This window comes from Cantharellus anzutake, assembly GCF_015039405.1.
Source record: "Cantharellus anzutake strain C23 chromosome Unknown EI90scaffold_1, whole genome shotgun sequence".
Lineage (NCBI taxonomy): Eukaryota > Fungi > Basidiomycota > Agaricomycetes > Cantharellales > Hydnaceae > Cantharellus > Cantharellus anzutake.
In genome coordinates, this window is record NW_024066951.1 from 2,629,887 (window position 1) to 2,646,523 (window position 16,637).

Here is a 16,637-nt window from a genome sequence, read left to right on the forward strand (position 1 = left end):
TCAGGGGCCGTGGAGCTCGATAACGCTGAACTTGTAGATGAACTAATCGCAAAACTCGAAGACCAAGACGCGCAAGCTCCACAAGAAGCAACTGGCGCGTCACAAGAAGTGAACGGTGGACAAAACGCGACCATCCCTAAAAGTGGGACTCCCGCACCGAAAACTACCGGGAAACTTGTGAAAAGCAAGCAGCAGAAGGCCAGGGTACGACAAGTGAGTTCGATTTCATCATCTGGTGGAGCAAGCAGTCAATGTTCCGGGGATTCGTCAGGCGCGGAGGGCTCGAGCCCAGGCCGAGATTCGGAGTGAAGAGGATGTACGAATATTGCAGGAGGTAAAAGCCGAGGCGGAAAGCATAAATAGATCATGCGAAGAGTTTGGTGTTGAGATATACGAGGTTCGTTAGCAGCTGAGGATCCTGACGTTTCTACCTCATTGGTTCCTCGTCTCCTCGTCTCTAGGTGAACCCAGACGGTCACTGTCTATTTTCGGCCATCGCAGACCAATTATCATTATTGGAGATACTGCCCAAATCATCTATGCCTCAGTTTGCCATCACTCGCAGAGCAGCTGCCTCTTACATGCGTGCACACGACGACGATTTCATCCCGTTTATACCATCAATAGAGGGCGAAGACGCTTTAGATGCAGCAACAGACACAGGACTTCTGACACCCGAGAAATTCGTAGAGTATTGTAATGCAGTGGCGAGCACCGCTCTCTGGGGAGGCGAACCCGAAATTCTGGCCTTGGCAAGAAAGTATGAAATCAAAATAGTCGTAGTGCAGGCTGGGCCCCCGGCGGTAGTTGTTCATAGCCCCCATCCAGGAGTAGACGAGGATCCATACGGACGAGCAGTTCGTATTAGCTATCATAGAAGAATGTATGGACTTGGCGAAGTATGAGTCACCCGTCCTCCTCCATATTCACATAACTAATGCCGCTCCCACCCCCAGCACTATAACTCGCTACGGCCGAAGACATCCACAATCGATAGGCTCGAAAGTCTCCTTTAAAATACTGCCATCATCACATATACCTTGCTCCGCATTCCCTCATTGTTTACACAAGAAACGTACAGTCTCATTCGCGCGGCGGTGCCGAAGGAATGAATGACGATAGAACCACTAGATGCGAATATCCTATATATATGACTTCTTTGGGTTTACCTATCCTATGAATAGTTTGGGATGGATTCAAGACATTAATCCGATTTGGGTAAACTAATGACGTACAACAGGATGATTAAGGGAGACATCTATAGTTAAGAGAAACAATAAACTATCCAACGAAAGGCACTAGTCATCATGATAAAGTCGGGGAAGGTCCTCCAACTGAAAGCCCCCTAGCAGTCTGTAACATACTTGCCAAATCGACGCCAATTAGTCGATTGGGGCCCCCATCCACGCTAAAGTCTGAGAAGACGATATCATATCCGCCCCGGCTGGGAGGAACCTGCACTGAGCGGAGGTGTGTCAGGAGTAGATGAGCCATCCACCAGTACGGCATGGCATCATGGGCGAAAATCTTTGGATCGTTCTTTGGAGCCTCAGACACGATGTCTGGGCCCCAATTCGCCTGGTTGCACAATGAGTCCCGGTCCCAACCAATCTTCCACTAAGGCGGAAAAATGAACAAGAGGATGCGGTGAGAATGAAACACGAAACATACTCTCTCAAGAGCCAAAGCAAAAATAGTTAGTATCCGCCCGTGGGTCTCCTCTGTGTCGGGATTAAACACATTAGCACTCCACCATGCGTCCCCTCCTTGAACCACCCATCGTTGAATGACATATCCACCTCTGGATTTACCTTCACCATACTCAATCAAACCTCTAGCAACTGTGATGAGCGCGATGAGTCTGGCAAACGGACCAAGGTCTACAACGTCAAGGAGGGACAGAGGAACCGATTTTGCGTCCACTTCTTCCGTCTCAAAATCGAAGAGTTTCCCCATAATAAAATCGAGTGGGAATGGGACTCCTTCGGAGCGATATTGAAATCGAAGCCAGTCTTGTGCAGACCTTGCTCCCCACGCCGATTGTGGGGCTGGAACCGGAAGATGTTCCACATCCCTGGGTGACACAAGAGGAGCAGCAGCCACCTCTAGGGAAGCCATGAAATCCAGAAGGTACACTAGCCATGCAGTCCTTGCAACACATTGTCAACAACGCATGTTACGCAGCTCAGATACAACCCATACCTTCGATATTCCTCATATCGGATCCAGCGTTCCAGTCCCTCTCAATGTTGCCACTATACTTAAGTGTCCAATTCGCAAAATCCTTTTTGGGTCGAACAATCCAAACATACGTGAGACCTGTGCGAATCCCATTGTGACCATCAACACCGTGTTACGAAGGAAGTGCAGTAAGCGGCGTACCTTCAATATTGTATCCAGGAAGTGTTCGCTGATCAAGCGATCCAGAAAGTTCTCTGACAGGAACGAATGCGCATCGTAAATCAGAAGAGCTTGAATTGCCGCCATGCAATCAGCCTGTTCCAGTTTTGCCCGGTCCCTCGAGAGTGCCCTCAAAACCTTCTAGTTTTCTAAGTCATTCGTAAGCGAACGAACAGGTGCATAAAGCGCGTATAACGATATACCTCCTTCCGTACGATTGGCTGAACTGCATCCCATGGTTCGGCAGTGTCAAGTTGGGTTGAGCCAATGTAATATTTGCGATGTCCCGCGGCCGTGCATATGGCATATGCTAGCCAGCCATGTAGCTTCTGCAGAATGTGGGCATTGAATGAAGAAATCGGGCAACAAATGGAGGAAAGGAGGGACATACGAAGAGTTGAAAGGTTGGTTCATGTATGATGTCAAGATGGTTGAGTATATTGTGGAATGTACCCCGGGCGAACTCTGAAAGTCGTGGCAAGGGAGGGAGAAGCCAATGTGGTACGGTATAACATGCCTGGATTATGCGGGGGGAAATACTGAATCATAAACATTGGTAATATTGCTTTGAAGGAAAATGAAGGCGTGGCACTCACGAAAAGCGGTTCGCTGGGTCGAATGGTTGAGTATAGGTATATTCCCCTGAACGGTGATCTCGTACCACTGCCTCGGAATCAATCATCGTGATTTCTCGTCGTAAAGCCGGTTCAATTAGGTCCCGAAAGTCAACTGTCCCATCATTCGCAGCGATGAAAGGTCTGAGAGCTCGGACCCGTTCCCGATCTGTAATTTTCCCCGCATTTGGAAGTGTTCCAAGAGATGAGGGCAGCTCGGTAGAGGTAGGGGGAAACGAATACTGAGGATGGACGTCACAAAGTAAATGACGCCATGCTGATGAGGATAAGCTCGGAAACCAGGTGCTTACCCAAGTAATCACAGAATCCTCATTCTTGGGCGTTGGATCTACGTCGGACGGCACCGTGTCGAACACCCACGATCCAGGTCCCTCTTCATTATTCGCGATCGATAAAGTTCTCGGTGATGGAGGGCGTCAGAAATCTCACTTGTGCCATTGCTGTTGGGGGGAGACGGCGGACGGAAAGCAGATGATGGTAATCGGGTGTCAGGAATGGAATTATCGGGCATAGGCGCAGACTGAAATGCGAATTGGATGGGGTCCATATAAGCAGATGAAGATTGGGACAGAGGTGTTGAGTAAGCTAAGTCATTACTCGATGTGTGAAAGGGCCACACAGAGCTTGAAGAGGACGTCACTTCGTTTGAGCTAACAATGAGCGGGAGGGATGAGATCATCAGGTTGGCAGGAGGACTTGATGACGAGCCAAGTAGCCCACTTCCTGGCTGTAGTCCTTGATCTGTCGATGATCCTCGAACGTACGACAGATTATCAAGAGCATTAGATGGACCAGCTTCTTCTCCTGCTCGAGGCGCATTGGGCTCAGGGGTAGGTAGTGTAGAGTTCTGATCCGACTAGTGTTTATCAGGTAAAGACCCGGGTACACACTACATGACTCACGGGTCTTGTTGCACGAGGAGGATATGGTCGATGTGCATTACGATTTCTTGGTCGGGCGGATTTCTTGAGACCTACCGCGGTCCCAGGGGCTTTCACTGCTTCCGTAAAGCAGCTTCCTCGGGATGGCATCTCCGGCGATGCCTCAGAAGAACGTCACTGGTATGATGTCTTCAGTATTGCAATAAGTCCGAATGAATCGTTTTTATACCTTCGACCGAACGTTTTTGGACAATCTTCACAAACAAAAGGGCGCGTTTCGGTGTGCTATCATAACGAAACAACCCATCAAAAAAACCCCCCTCTGCTTGGGCGTATCTGAAAAACGACCTACTTTGCGTTCATGTCGCCGCAAATACTCAGCACGGCTGTATGCTTGTTGACAAGTGGGGCAAATGAAAGTTGGTTTCTCTACACCCCCCTCGTCTTCAATTCTTGAAGTCATGACAGCAAACTTCGAAGGGAAACCGCCTATCCAATCGAAAGAAAGTTCGCAAATGGCGTAAGCTACTGCAACAAGCGGTCGCAATTCAACGGTGCTTCCCGTGAAGCCTTTTCCCGATCTTTGGATTCTATGTTAACTGTGATCGTCTAAACCTTAGAACGGCGGCGTACGTAATGTTCTGCGTAGCGAGGTGGCTCACTCAAGATGAAGTCCATACCATTGCAGCATAGGCGCGCCAGCCGTACACACATCGACCCGGGGCAAAAGCCCTTCTAGCTGCTCTATCCATCACCCTGAACTTTCTGATGCAGACAATATCGCACTAGGGGACATCGTTCCCGGACGGCTGGGTATGGACCTACATCACAGCACACAAATTGTTCTCAACACTCCGTGATTGGACTTCAGAGTTCCAATAATGGGTCGAATTGTTTTGTTATTTTATCACACAATCTCCTAATATGCTGCATTCCTTGTTATAAGCAGTGAGAGCAACCACATCCGCATGCGAGAACTGTGACTCGTGCCTGACCACCAGGCGAAACAATATCCTGTTAATTCGTACTATTGCATGCTTTGCGCAAGGGTTCATCCCAACATCATTCTCTACTTTTCTTTCCGCCAAGTCTGTCGTCTCTATTTTCGCTTTTGGGAGGTGCGGGGATTTAGTAGATAGCTTCGTATTTGCTTGACACTGAAACATCGTTGATGTTGGCGGCTTCCTGCGGGTGGCGACGGTGATAATCTTGACTGACACATCTTGGTACTCGCCAATCAGACCTTTTCCCCTCTTTCGGATTTCCTGTATTCGCTCGTAATCTGATCGTGGAGTTATCCACAAGAAATTGGAAGTTTCTACTTCGGAATGGAATATTCTAAGGAAAAAATTCTAGGTGATATTACAAGCGTACGGTGCGCCTCAGTGCACAAGCATATCAATATGTCCCAGACATGTTACATATGACTGTGCATAGCGTGGTGAAGGGGGAGAATGGATGAGATTTGACTCAATATATAACTTCGCGTGGCCAGTTGTGGCTCCAGGGTTAAAGTTGAATCTCACCGACGCAATTCAATTCCCAACAACATCAAACTTCATCCGTCCATCTTCCAAAACCGTTACCTTTAAACTTTCCATCGTGTCCAAGACATAATGAGCACCCAACCCCAAGATCTTCTCCCTCGTATGAGAGGTGCACAACGCAACAACCGTCGCACCAGATGCAACGCCGGCTTTGATCCCCGAGGGCGAATCTTCAAAGACAACACATTCCGATGCGGGGAAGCCGAGTTCGGCGGCGGCGAGAAGGAAAGGGTCTGGATGAGGTTTACCGTTCTTGAGACGAGGGTCGTCGGCTGTGATGGTAATTGGGGGAGGAATGATGTTAACGCGGGACATGGCGCCGTAGGCTATGGAGAAAAAAAAACAAAAATGTATTGGAGAAGTGATTCAGTCAGAACATCTGAAACTGATCCACAACAAACAAAAATAGAAGTGACGTACCGTATGTCTTGGCGCCACTTGTCGCAACGGCGTACCTTCCTTCAGGAGAGAATCGATCATCTTCCTGACACCAGGTAAGATTCGAACCGATCGATTCACAACTTCCTCTTCCAACTCCCAGGCAGCATCCCAATCCTCCGCGAACCTATCTCCCTGCATTTCGTCATCATCCTCGAGTATAACGGCTGTTCGTTCGACAAGGAGGATGATGATGTCGAAGCCGCCCCCAGTGGGGGCACGATACAAGTCACCCCAGCAGACCTGCATTCCTCCCCCGAAACCAAAGTTGAAGCTCGATTTGCGTGAATCGACAGCACTCGAATACCTCGAACCAGCTTCGCTTCCACTGGCACTGCTGATGCTTACTCTCCCGGGAGTCATGAATCCACTCGAAGACAGCAAAGAAACCGACGAGGCACGCCTCTTACGTTCCTCCTGTTTCAAAAGATACTCATCTGCAAAAGCAAGGATGGTTTCTTCGAATGCCTGTACTTCAGCGGGTAGGGCGTGCTGTGGAATATGTGGTTTGAATTGGGCAAGATTGTCGATAGCTCGTTTTCCGTGCGTGGCGGCAATCACGTACTCGGGGTCCTGGCTAGGATGCCAGGAGGAGGGGGCAGAAGCAAATATCAGAGCCTGTCCGAGGTCAGAAATAGAAACGTACCCAATGTCTAGGGCAACCTTTCCCCAAGCGGCCTCGACAGCGGCAATGGAATCAACAAGAGTACCATCCATATCGAACAACACGGCATGAGCGACGAAGCTCTTCGGTGCTCCTGGCTGAACAACAACATCTGGAAGGAGGGTGTCAAGCATCTTATGGTCGCTCGTTGGTGGAGTACGGAATTTGAATCTCTGTAGGTGTTGCTGAAGCAAACAGGATAGTGTACACCTTGTAGCCAGGAGAAGCAGTACCAAGAGGCAACTGAGTGACTCCCCTTTTCTGCAATCCATAGTTTTATACGCTATTCCCCAAGTCAGTGTCAACTCACTTCACTTCAGTTCAACACCACACCCACCCCCCCCCTCCCGTAAATGAGACAACTGGGGCAATACCCACGCATGTATGACCCTAACTCGGTCCTCTTGTCTAATTTTTCGATCCTTCGATCCGTTTCGAGCGACTCAAAAATCTCATCTCTGCGATTTTTGTTTCGATAATCAATTTACAGTAAATTGCATTTCTTTTTGCCGGGGCGTGTGAATTTTTTAGTTTATATTCATTGACTGTCGTCTCTAAAAATTCCATATTGAGGATGACTTTGCTTCAGTTTCACACAGTTCCATTCCGCAAATTTCTGGATCCATTTCCATCTCCTTCTCCTCACACCAAAACAAAAAATAACGAGAGGCCCATGCTCCGATAGCAGGGATAAAATTTTTGATTTGTTCACGAAACGAAAGTTTAAAATTGGAATACCCCTTCGATTCTCCAATTTCCCTGCTCCACAGTCTGCATTACCGTAACATCCGCGCGCGTAAGCCCCAACACCGATCTATTGATCAATTTCGCAACGCCTTGAACCCATTATAAAGTGGTCTCCTTGCACTTGCAGATGCAATATCAATCATCTGAGCCATGCAGGTTGTACGGGGAAATCACCTTAACACGAGTTGCTCGTAATGCCATGAACAGATCCCTAGGCTTGCACAAAACGACGCACAGATAAACTGTGCGCAATATATATACGTTGATCATAGATAACTATTACAGTGAACAATATTTGTGTGAAGCTGATCTGCGTATCAATCAACCGGCTCTGGACGGATACAGACCCGATTTCACGTATCTCTGCCATCCACCGCGATTCTCCATCAATCTTCGCAATCTTCAATCTCTCTTCCCCAACTCGGCACCGCGGAACCCCATCGAGAAGCAGGACAAGACCTGACCCTGATCACAGCACTGCGATCCCTGGTCATTCCGCCCGGCGGAGTAAACATGCCAAGTGCCAAGACTCAATGTGGAGGCAACGAGGAGTTGTTGCACATGCAAGGAGGCACCCCGATGTCGTGGGTCGACAGCGCCCATTCCGTGTCACGACAGCGATAATCAACGGCCCGTGCCGCGTCCTCTGCATTAGGACTATGAGTGGCGGAACAGGGGTGAAATAGAGTTTTCCAAGAAGAAGCAAACTAAGATCGTCAGTTACATATAGGGACGCCACGCGGACCAGTCGCCGCGATGTCCAACGAATGAGTGGTCAAATGCAAGATGCCAGATCCAATAATACTTCTCAGCTCCACAGGAGCATTCGCGACAGGGTCTCCTACCCTGTAATCCAACGGACACAGTTGCTGACGGCCACAGAATGGATATGGTATTCTAGACCCTCAAAAACGGGGGCCATCCACATAGCTCGCATGGAGTGATCGGGGCTAATGAGTTTGGAGTTGAACAAAGAAAGGAATCTGCACCCAGAGGCTTGTTGGAGGGGTGGAGAGAGAAGACGGATGGAATAACAGGGTACACACGGGTAGCAACAGGTGGAGCATATCGCTGCTTTCGGGCCGGGTAGAAATATTAATTCCGCAGTGTGTTGCCTCCCTGTCGTCAGGAAGAAGCCCTAGGAAAGGAACAGAGTGCGCGGGCTCACCAATGAAGCTGGTGATACAACTATAGGGTGGAAGTGATCCATCGATGCCCCATGAAATGAGGGTTTACTTATTCGCAATTTCACGATTACCATGTTTTGCCGGCACCGGCCGCGGCCGTAAGTAGCGATTCACGTTTCCGTGTTGCTGACATTACGTCATGACACGCCTCCTGGTGCCAACCGATCCAATTGTCATGTTTGTTTTTTAGCTACGTGGTCGATAATGAATGAGAGCGGTAACCTTACGATAAGTATCAAGCCTCTATACTCGTCCGAGACCCATTTCTTTGGCGCAAAGCCGGCGCCCGGCTGCTTAACGGCATCCCAGTAATGCTAATGCCCTTTCCAATCTCAGACGGCACTCCCACTCATCGAAGAAAGTGTCAAATCTGGCGCCAGCTAGTTGCCGTTAACACAGGAGCGTACACCCCAAAATTGGCCAAATCAGCTGAGAATCTACGTAATGAGTGCTCTCTCCAATCTCGGACGCCATTCCGAGGCACAAATGGTTCACATTTGAGTATGCTCTCCTCGTCATTTGCGCATCGGCCACTTTGCTAGCTACACATGGCAGGCAAGCATGAATTGGATATTCGGCTCGAGAACACCAACAAATCCAACCTCAATTTTTGGATTGAAAACTATTGATAAAATACTTGCAGAGTTCACTGGTCGCGCTTGCCACAATATCGTATTCATTCCTTTCTCTAACATATTTTTCCTCGCATCGCTCATCGCTGATGTACTGATCTCTGTTTCTGCATACTAATCGATGACGTCGAGCCTGTCTGGAAATCTGTTGGCACAGTGGAAAGACGAAATCGACGACAGGTCGACACTGTCCGGCGTATTGCGTTAGGGAGTGAAAGTCGAGAATCGGTGAAAGCATAATCGTGTGCAGTGACGGGTGATGGAGTCCAACTCCAATACGTAAGGGATTGAAAAAGACAGCCAAGTTTATTTTGTGGAGGTTTTCGCAGGCGAGGCTGAGTAAGTTTTTCATTCCACATTTTTTTTTTTTGTTCGGTCTCATATAGGGCTAATGATGGTGATTTTTTGGTTGGTCTTCTAGCTCGACTCAAAGTGACTGATACAACATATCTGCGTAACTGGTTATCACTTGTTTCATAGTATGCATGTCGCTGATGCCCCGGGCCGGTGAATGTCAGTTCTTGACCCCCCGCTTTCGATCCAGGGTTTAAGATGACCTGGCTCATGGATTGAAGCTTGTCCACTTTTTTCTCTTTCGCGCGTTGCAATCTTCTTCCCATGAAAGGCCGAATGCTCATTGCAAAGCCATAGTATTCGCATGGAACCTTGTCCACACCCGTCCTTCCTTAACTGCCAGGCACAGGCAACGGAACTTGGTAAGGATTCTTTTCTTTTGCCTAATAGCTGAGTTCCGCCACTTGACTGTCGAGACGTTCGACTTAATTTGGACATTGGCCTGCCGATGGGGGGGGGGGGCTACGGTGACGTCAACTCATCCCGTTTCTGCTTCCACTCTCGGTCATTCTTATGCCCCTAATTGCTTATTATCACCTATGGTCCGATGACTCATGAGCCCATGCAAGTTACGACCCTTCCTGTCACATTCCCATCATCGTCGCCATCACGCATTAAACTCACTATGACCAGGTCGCACACGTCAACCGAAAATCTTCAAATATTATATCACTACTCGATGGCGCGAGTCGCTTGGCGTCTAATCAAGGACAACTTGGCAGATATCCTGCCGTGGTCTTGTTTATAAAAGTGCAATCCTCAGTCCCACTAGCTCAGACAACGCTTTGCATACCCTTTCTCCTCGTTCTTAAACTCGCTCTGTTTCCGGAGGCTATCGTTTCAGAGATTATTGAGCCAACCTGCTTTCCAAAATCGCTACTTTGGCTGATGGCGCTTGCACTCCCAAATTCGTACGGCAACACGAATGACCCAACACCGACCATTTGATGTCTTGATTATTCTGAAACCCTTTGGTACTATCCTATCTACCTACTATGCGCGTGATACTCGTAGAGGTCTGGTGGAGTATTCGACAGCGTCGTTGCTGAGTCTAGAGGGCCACCTGCTATTGCTATCCCAACCTGTGGACACAGTATCACCACACAGTCCAAAGCGGACGCCGTTCCTCAACATCATTATTGCATCAATGGACAGCGACGTGATCAATCGTTCCTGTTGGGGGCGTGTTCTCCTTCATGATGTGGAACCTCCTTGTTTTGGGGTGATTCCAATTCGTTGGCCTCCTTCTCACATCCGTCCTTCATGGCGCCATGTGCACAGTCAAGTCTGGCAGTCGGGGGGCATGGGTTGACCCAGGAAGCGAAATGATACTTGCCTCTGTCTAGAGCATCCTTCCTCGCATATTCACTGTTGCCAGCACTGTCCCTCCACCTAGGAGAATTGGCTATACGGACGTTCCATCCGAAGAGCGTCGTCTCTGGTGTAAATCGAAAATATTGGGCTGATGGTCCGAATGGACCTCAAAGAATCGAAGCCTTCGGTAATTAGTTTGATTTCAGGGCCAGTTTCGTTCAGGCGCAATCATAAATGCGGGAATAAAATGCTGGGATGAAATTGGTCGGTCAGCAGAAATGATTGCACGATTCCGAAGTCAAAACAAGGGTCCCAGACGACACTTCCTATATCATTCATTTAAAAGAGCGATGCGAAGCGGATAGCTATTGGCCTGTGAAGTTTCGCCTATGAAGTTTCGTTGGGGAGAGGCGAGGATTTGGCTGACATTGGGCGCCTATCTTGTGCGGTACGTTTGCCGAAGTAGCATGAGAGCATCCGGTAGCCGAAGGCCATCGAATAGACTGTTGTGAAAGCATTGGTTGAGACTTCTCCCGATAGAGGTTACGCAAAAGCTGGTGCGAAACTGGTGCCACCGATGTATCAGCGCATCGACAAAGCCTATCAACCAAATATATTGAAACGCATCGCCAAACTGTCCAAGCCCCTTATAGAAGGATAGAGCGGGTACCGGGTGGTGGCCACCCGCCTAGGCTCGCGCGATGCTAGAGATCGAGCCATCCCGCTGAACAAATGGTCCGGCCGCGATCGCTCGCCCGCCCTGGAAAAAAATGCTCAATGGCAATATTCTTCCCCTTTCACATTCTTCTGCAATCGAACATGCGATGGATGTTTTGCTGGCACCGGCCACGGCCGTAAGCAGCAATTCACGTTTCCCATTTTGCGACACCACGTCATGACACACTCGATCACGTCAATCCACCACCAATTGTCAAGTGCCATGTGGTTGATAATGGGGTTATATAGAGCGGTAACTTAACGATAGGGCATCAAGCCCCTCTGTACTTGTCCGAGTCCTTAGGCACCAACGAGCGAAAAGCTTGCACCCAATCACTTACCGGCATCCTACTAGCGAGGCTCACATGAACCCTGATTGCACTCCAAGACCCTGATGAAAGGCTAGACCGGATCCCAGCTCCATTGACGTGCGTCACCTACGCGTACCGGCGCTTACCGCGGGCTCTTTGTACGAAGCAGAATGAATGTTATTAGGAATAAGAAGAACTAGATATGAACGAGCGCATCCAGTTCTAGGCGGCACCGATTCACCGATTACCCAACGAGTTCGGGTGATGCCGCCGCTAGAATCCGCACTTGGATCAGAGGTCTGTGCGTTAAAGCTCACTCTCCTCCATCCACTCGTCCGCTATTAATCATGTCGTCGCGGCAAAAGGCTGACACTCTCAGACAAACGATCGATAATCTCCTCATGGCGGGAGTTGACATGACGGTTCCGATTCTCAGGGTCGTCAATGCTACCGCTGATTGGTGTCCCCCTCTAAAGCTGGCGACTGGCGGTGCACTCTCCATCTTCGATGAGGTTAAAGTTGGTAATGATTCAAGCTTGATTATGAATGAAAGCTCACGCTAGTTTTCCCCACGCAGAAGTTCAAGGAGGACAAGCAGCAATGGGTTAATTTTGGTGAATACGTAGCTAGCACTACAGCCAAGGTAGTTTCAGCCATAAAGTCTTATGATATGTCAGCGGGGGAGGCAGGGTCATGGGTGGAGGGTGTCGCGGAGCTTGGGAGGTACATTGTATTGTTTTTGGTCGTTTCCGATATCATACTTATGTCCAGTACCAGCGCGCTACAGGAGATCGAGTCCGAAATCAAACAAAGACTCAAAAAACTAGAGGAACGGTCGGCTGTAAGAAATGCATGGTCCCACTATCGAGACCCTGGAAGAATTGAGGGCCTAAAGAGGAATTTTGACAAAGCGTTGGCATCGTTTCAGGTAGCTTTCCTCACAGCATTGTTCCATAATCACTCTGAATGTCGACCGGTGCAGCTTAGGACGAATTTGACAATTGGTGTCAAATTATCGACCATAGAGGACAGCTTAGACCGTCTAGAGAGTGACCCAATCCTCGGTAGTCTCCGATACCCTCAAATTGCCCACCATGATTCAACAGTGGCGTGCCTAGAAGGCACCAGGGTCGATCTCACGGAGCGTATTATGAACTGGTGTCGTAATACCGGGGATAATGAAAACCGGCTGATGCTACTGACCTCTGTGGCCGGCGCTGGCAAGACTTCGATTGTGCACACAGTTGCAGATAGATGTAACAGGGAGGCTATCTTGTTGCTGTGCTTCTTCTTCAGAATTGGCGAACAGCCACGGCCGGACTGTTTATTCAGCGGCATTGCTCAAGCTCTAGCAAATCGTGACGCAGATTACCGCACCTTCATTATCTCTGCCCTTCGAAAAGACCCCACCCTCTCAACAGCTCCATTCACGATGCAGTTCAAGGAATTAGTGGCTTCGCCTCTGCTCCATAAGCCTCCGCCTTCCGACCGTCCTATGGTGATCATCATCGACGCTTTGGACGAATGTGACAAAGAGGTGTTCGAATCCCTTGCCGAAATTCTTGGGGACGAAGTGCCCAGGCTACCATCTTCCGTCAAATTCTTCATCACATCGAGACAATATGATCTCGTGAATCGCTACCTCTCCCCCGATTACCCTATTGATCGTCTCACTATCGATCTCTTGGATGGGGCGAATGTGCAGGACTGTGCTAGATTCATACGCTTCCAACTGCAAAAGCTGAAGAGGTTACATCGGGATTTACAGTGTAATCTTCAGGACGAGGATAAAATGGTACAGGAGATCTCGGAACGAGCAAATGGTTTGTTTATCTGGATCAGCACCATCTTTCGCTACATGAAGATGACCAACCAGGATCCTATGAGGACACTAAAAAGTCTACTCGACACTGGTGCCAAACGACCAGAGGTCCCTGCCGAGAAAATGATGGAAGACCTGTATACCAGCATTTTGAAGAAGTGTGCTTGGGAGGATGAAATTTTTGCGCACGATTACCCAATCGTGATGGGAGCAATCTTCATTGCTCAGCACCCTCTGTCCATTACAGCCTGGGATGCAATTTTGTTCCCTTTCCTCAAGTCTTCTGTTCGATATGCGTTGGCCGAACTTGCTCCTCTGCTCTCAGGAGCTGAGGGTTCCCACATTCCGGTTCGCATCTTACATCAATCTTTCCGCGATTTTATCGTCGATCGGATCAATCCTCAAACAATCAACTCTCGTTGCACTCCCGTAGTAGTGGGGGTGGAAAATGCCAGGGTTGCCCTGCGATGTACCAAGATTTTGAATGAGGGACTCTGCTCTGTAAAGGGCTTAGGACAGATCGAAAACTTGTCCGAAGAAGTTGAAATGCCGCGCATTTCTCCGAATGAGTTATCTGAGCACTTTCGTTATGCATGTTGCCACATCATCTACCACCTCAGTGGAGTCCGGGAACCATCAGAGGAGCTTGCTGGGTCAGTTGGTATGTTTCTGAGTCAAGAGGCAACTCGGTGGGTGGAAGTCTGTGTGAGAATGAAAAGCTATGTCAATATCTCATTACTCCCCGAATGGGCTAAGGTATGGATTATCGATTGTGTTAAAGAAACTACCTCATAGTCTTGAAGTCGGCTGTTGAACCCAGGGCTGTCGGTGCATTGGTTAATGTGCTTACCCAGCTTGGGTGGCACCTGCAATTTTTTTCAAGATTCCAGGAGGCATATGAGGCAGCAAATGATTCTGTTTTACTCTGCCGTTACCTTTTTTCTGTGGACTCAAGTTCCTACACCCTGCATTTGGCCGAATCACTCAACGGCCTAAATTGTGCCCTTTGCAGACTCAGACGGCACTCGGAGGCACTCCCATTCATTGAAGAAAGTGTCAAACTCCGCCGCCAGCTGGTTGCCATTGACCCAGGATCATACACCCTGGATTTGGCCGTGTCACTTCACAATCTATATAATACTCTTTCCAATCTCGGACGGCACTCGAATGCACTCCCATTCATCGAAGAAAGCCTCAAGCTCCACCACCAGCTAGTTGCTGTTAACCCAGGATCATACACCCCAGATTTAGCCTCATCACTCTACAGTCTATCCAATGCTCTTTCCAATCTCGGATGGCACTCGGAGGCACTTCCATTCATCGAAGAAAGCGTCAAACTCCGGCGCCAGTTAGTTGCCGTTAGCCCAGGATCATATATGCCGGATTTGGCCATGTCACTCAACCATCAATATTTGACTCTTTCCAAGCTTGGACGGCACTCGGAAGCCCTCCCATTCGTCGAAGAAAGCATCAAACTCTACCACCAACTAGTTACCGTTCACCCAGGATCATACACCCCGGATTTGGCCATGTCACTCAACAATCTACATAATGCTCTTTCGGGTCTCGGACAGCACTTGGAGGCACTCCCATTCATCGAAGAAAGCGTCAAACTCTACCGCCAGCTAGTTGCCGTTAACCCAGGATCATACACCCCGGATTTGGCCATCTCACTCAACAATTTATGTATTGCACTTTCCAATCTCGGGCGGCACTCGGAGGTTCTTCCATTCATCAAAGAAAGCGTCAAACTCCAGTGCCAGTTAGTTGCCGTTAACCCAGAATCATACATGCCGGGCTTGGCCATGTCACTCAACAATCAATATTTGGCTCTTTCCAATCTCGGACGGCACTTGGAGGCACTCCCATTCATCGAGGAAAGTGTCAAACTCCGGCGCCAGCTAGTTGCCATTAATCCAGGATCATACACCCTGAATTTGGCCATGTCACTCAACAATCTATGTAACGCTCTTTCGGATCTCGGACAGCACTCAGAGGCGGTCCCATTCATCGAAGAAAGCGTCAAACTCTGCCGCCAGCTAGTTGCCATTAACCCAGAATCATACACCCCGGATTTGGCTATGTCACTCAACAATCTATCCATTTCATTTTCCGACCTCGGACGGTACTCGGAGGCGCTCCCGTTCATCAAAGAAAGTGTCAAACTCCAGCGCCAGCTAGTTGCCGTTCACCCAGGATCATACACCCCTGATTTGGCCGCATCACTCAACAATCTATACACTGTTCTTTCGGGTCTCGGACAGCACTCGGAGGCGCTTCTATTCATCAAAGAAAGCGTCAAACTCTACCGCCAGCTAGTCGCCGTTAATCCAGGATCATACATGCCGGATTTGGCCATGTCACTCAACAATCAATATTTGGCTCTTTCCAATCTTGGACAGCACTCGGAGGCGCTTCCATTCATTGAAGAAAGCGTCAAGCTCTACCGCCAGCTGGTTGCTGTTAACCCAGGAGCATACACCCCGGATTTGGCCAACTCACTCGAAAATCTACGTAATGCCCTTTCCAATCTCGGACGTCATTCCGAGGCACAAATGGTCCACATTTGAGCGCATTCTCCTTGTCATCGTATTCACCACTTTGCTGCCTGCCCACGCTCGAGAATACTCACAAATCCAACCTCATTCTTGATTGCAAACTATCGACAAAATATTTACAGAGTTCACTGGCTCCGCTACACCCCTGACCAATCACAGTCGTATCTTCCAATTCTTTATTTCTTGCATCACTGTACTTGATCTATGTTTCTGCATAACCGATGACGTCAAGGTTTGGATGGCATGTCGGCACAATGGAAAGACGAAATCGACAGGTGTCCGGTGTATCGCGTTAGGGGAGTGAAAGTCGAGATCCAGTGAAAGCATAACGGTGTGCAGTAACAGCTTGGGAATGTTCAACTCCCTTATGTTAAAGAAACATCAAGCTTTGACTTCACACTGTTATCTCGATAAGCAGTACACGTGTCGA

General features: G+C 48.8%; 4 protein-coding genes across 4 annotated transcripts; 2 read left to right on the forward strand and 2 right to left on the reverse strand.

Annotated features, from left to right (window-relative positions):
• Window positions 1-307: 307 nt before the first annotated feature.
• On the forward strand, window positions 308-1,016 carry EI90DRAFT_2901010 (uncharacterized protein; the record flags this gene model as incomplete). Its single annotated transcript, XM_039054056.1, has 3 exons — window positions 308-397; window positions 462-899; window positions 957-1,016. Coding segments are annotated over 3 exons (588 nt in total), but the record flags the coding sequence as incomplete, so codon positions are not given.
• On the reverse strand, window positions 983-4,029 carry EI90DRAFT_3028766 (uncharacterized protein). The gene is made up of 10 exons (XM_039058075.1): window positions 3,938-4,029; window positions 3,465-3,891; window positions 3,326-3,408; window positions 2,997-3,256; window positions 2,792-2,939; window positions 2,604-2,729; window positions 2,358-2,541; window positions 2,203-2,242; window positions 1,672-2,149; window positions 983-1,617 (listed from the first exon to the last, which is right to left on the reverse strand). Exons 2-10 carry the CDS (start codon window positions 3,712-3,714, stop codon window positions 1,306-1,308), a joined length of 1,881 nt encoding a protein of 626 aa, XP_038924102.1. The 5' UTR covers window positions 3,715-3,891; window positions 3,938-4,029; the 3' UTR covers window positions 983-1,305.
• Window positions 4,030-5,418: 1,389 nt separating this feature from the next.
• On the reverse strand, window positions 5,419-6,994 carry EI90DRAFT_3028771 (HAD-like domain-containing protein). The gene is made up of 5 exons (XM_039058076.1): window positions 6,902-6,994; window positions 6,548-6,849; window positions 5,955-6,478; window positions 5,884-5,922; window positions 5,419-5,789 (listed from the first exon to the last, which is right to left on the reverse strand). Exons 2-5 carry the CDS (start codon window positions 6,697-6,699, stop codon window positions 5,452-5,454), a joined length of 1,053 nt encoding a protein of 350 aa, XP_038924103.1. The 5' UTR covers window positions 6,700-6,849; window positions 6,902-6,994; the 3' UTR covers window positions 5,419-5,451.
• A 5,734-nt stretch (window positions 6,995-12,728) lies between these two features.
• Window positions 12,729-16,450, forward strand: EI90DRAFT_57740 (uncharacterized protein). Its single transcript, XM_039067824.1, has 3 exons — window positions 12,729-12,755; window positions 12,815-14,405; window positions 14,453-16,450. Exons 2-3 carry the CDS (start codon window positions 12,978-12,980, stop codon window positions 16,217-16,219), a joined length of 3,195 nt encoding a protein of 1,064 aa, XP_038924104.1. The 5' UTR covers window positions 12,729-12,755; window positions 12,815-12,977; the 3' UTR covers window positions 16,220-16,450.
• The last annotated feature ends 187 nt before the right edge of the window (window positions 16,451-16,637 follow it).

Excerpts from the sequence above, each read along its gene's own strand:
- EI90DRAFT_3028766 (XM_039058075.1), bottom strand. The coding sequence starts at position 3,714 with ATGATCTCATCCCTCCCGCTCATTGTTAGCTCAAACGAAGTGACGTCC. Across the intron at positions 2,730-2,791 it reads AACCAACCTTTCAACTCTTC|AAGCTACATGGCTGGCTAGC; the intron begins GTATGTCCCTCC and ends CACATTCTGCAG. Across the intron at positions 2,150-2,202 it reads CGATATGAGGAATATCGAAG|GACTGCATGGCTAGTGTACC; the intron begins GTATGGGTTGTA and ends ATGTGTTGCAAG.
- EI90DRAFT_3028771 (XM_039058076.1), bottom strand. The coding sequence starts at position 6,699 with ATGCTTGACACCCTCCTTCCAGATGTTGTTGTTCAGCCAGGAGCACCG. Across the intron at positions 5,923-5,954 it reads ATCGGTTCGAATCTTACCTG|GAAGGTACGCCGTTGCGACA; the intron begins GTGTCAGGAAGA and ends TCTCTCCTGAAG. Across the intron at positions 5,790-5,883 it reads AAGTGGCGCCAAGACATACG|CCTACGGCGCCATGTCCCGC; the intron begins GTACGTCACTTC and ends TTTTCTCCATAG.
- EI90DRAFT_57740 (XM_039067824.1), top strand. The coding sequence starts at position 12,978 with ATGAACTGGTGTCGTAATACCGGGGATAATGAAAACCGGCTGATGCTA. Across the intron at positions 14,406-14,452 it reads TACTCCCCGAATGGGCTAAG|TCGGCTGTTGAACCCAGGGC; the intron begins GTATGGATTATC and ends ATAGTCTTGAAG.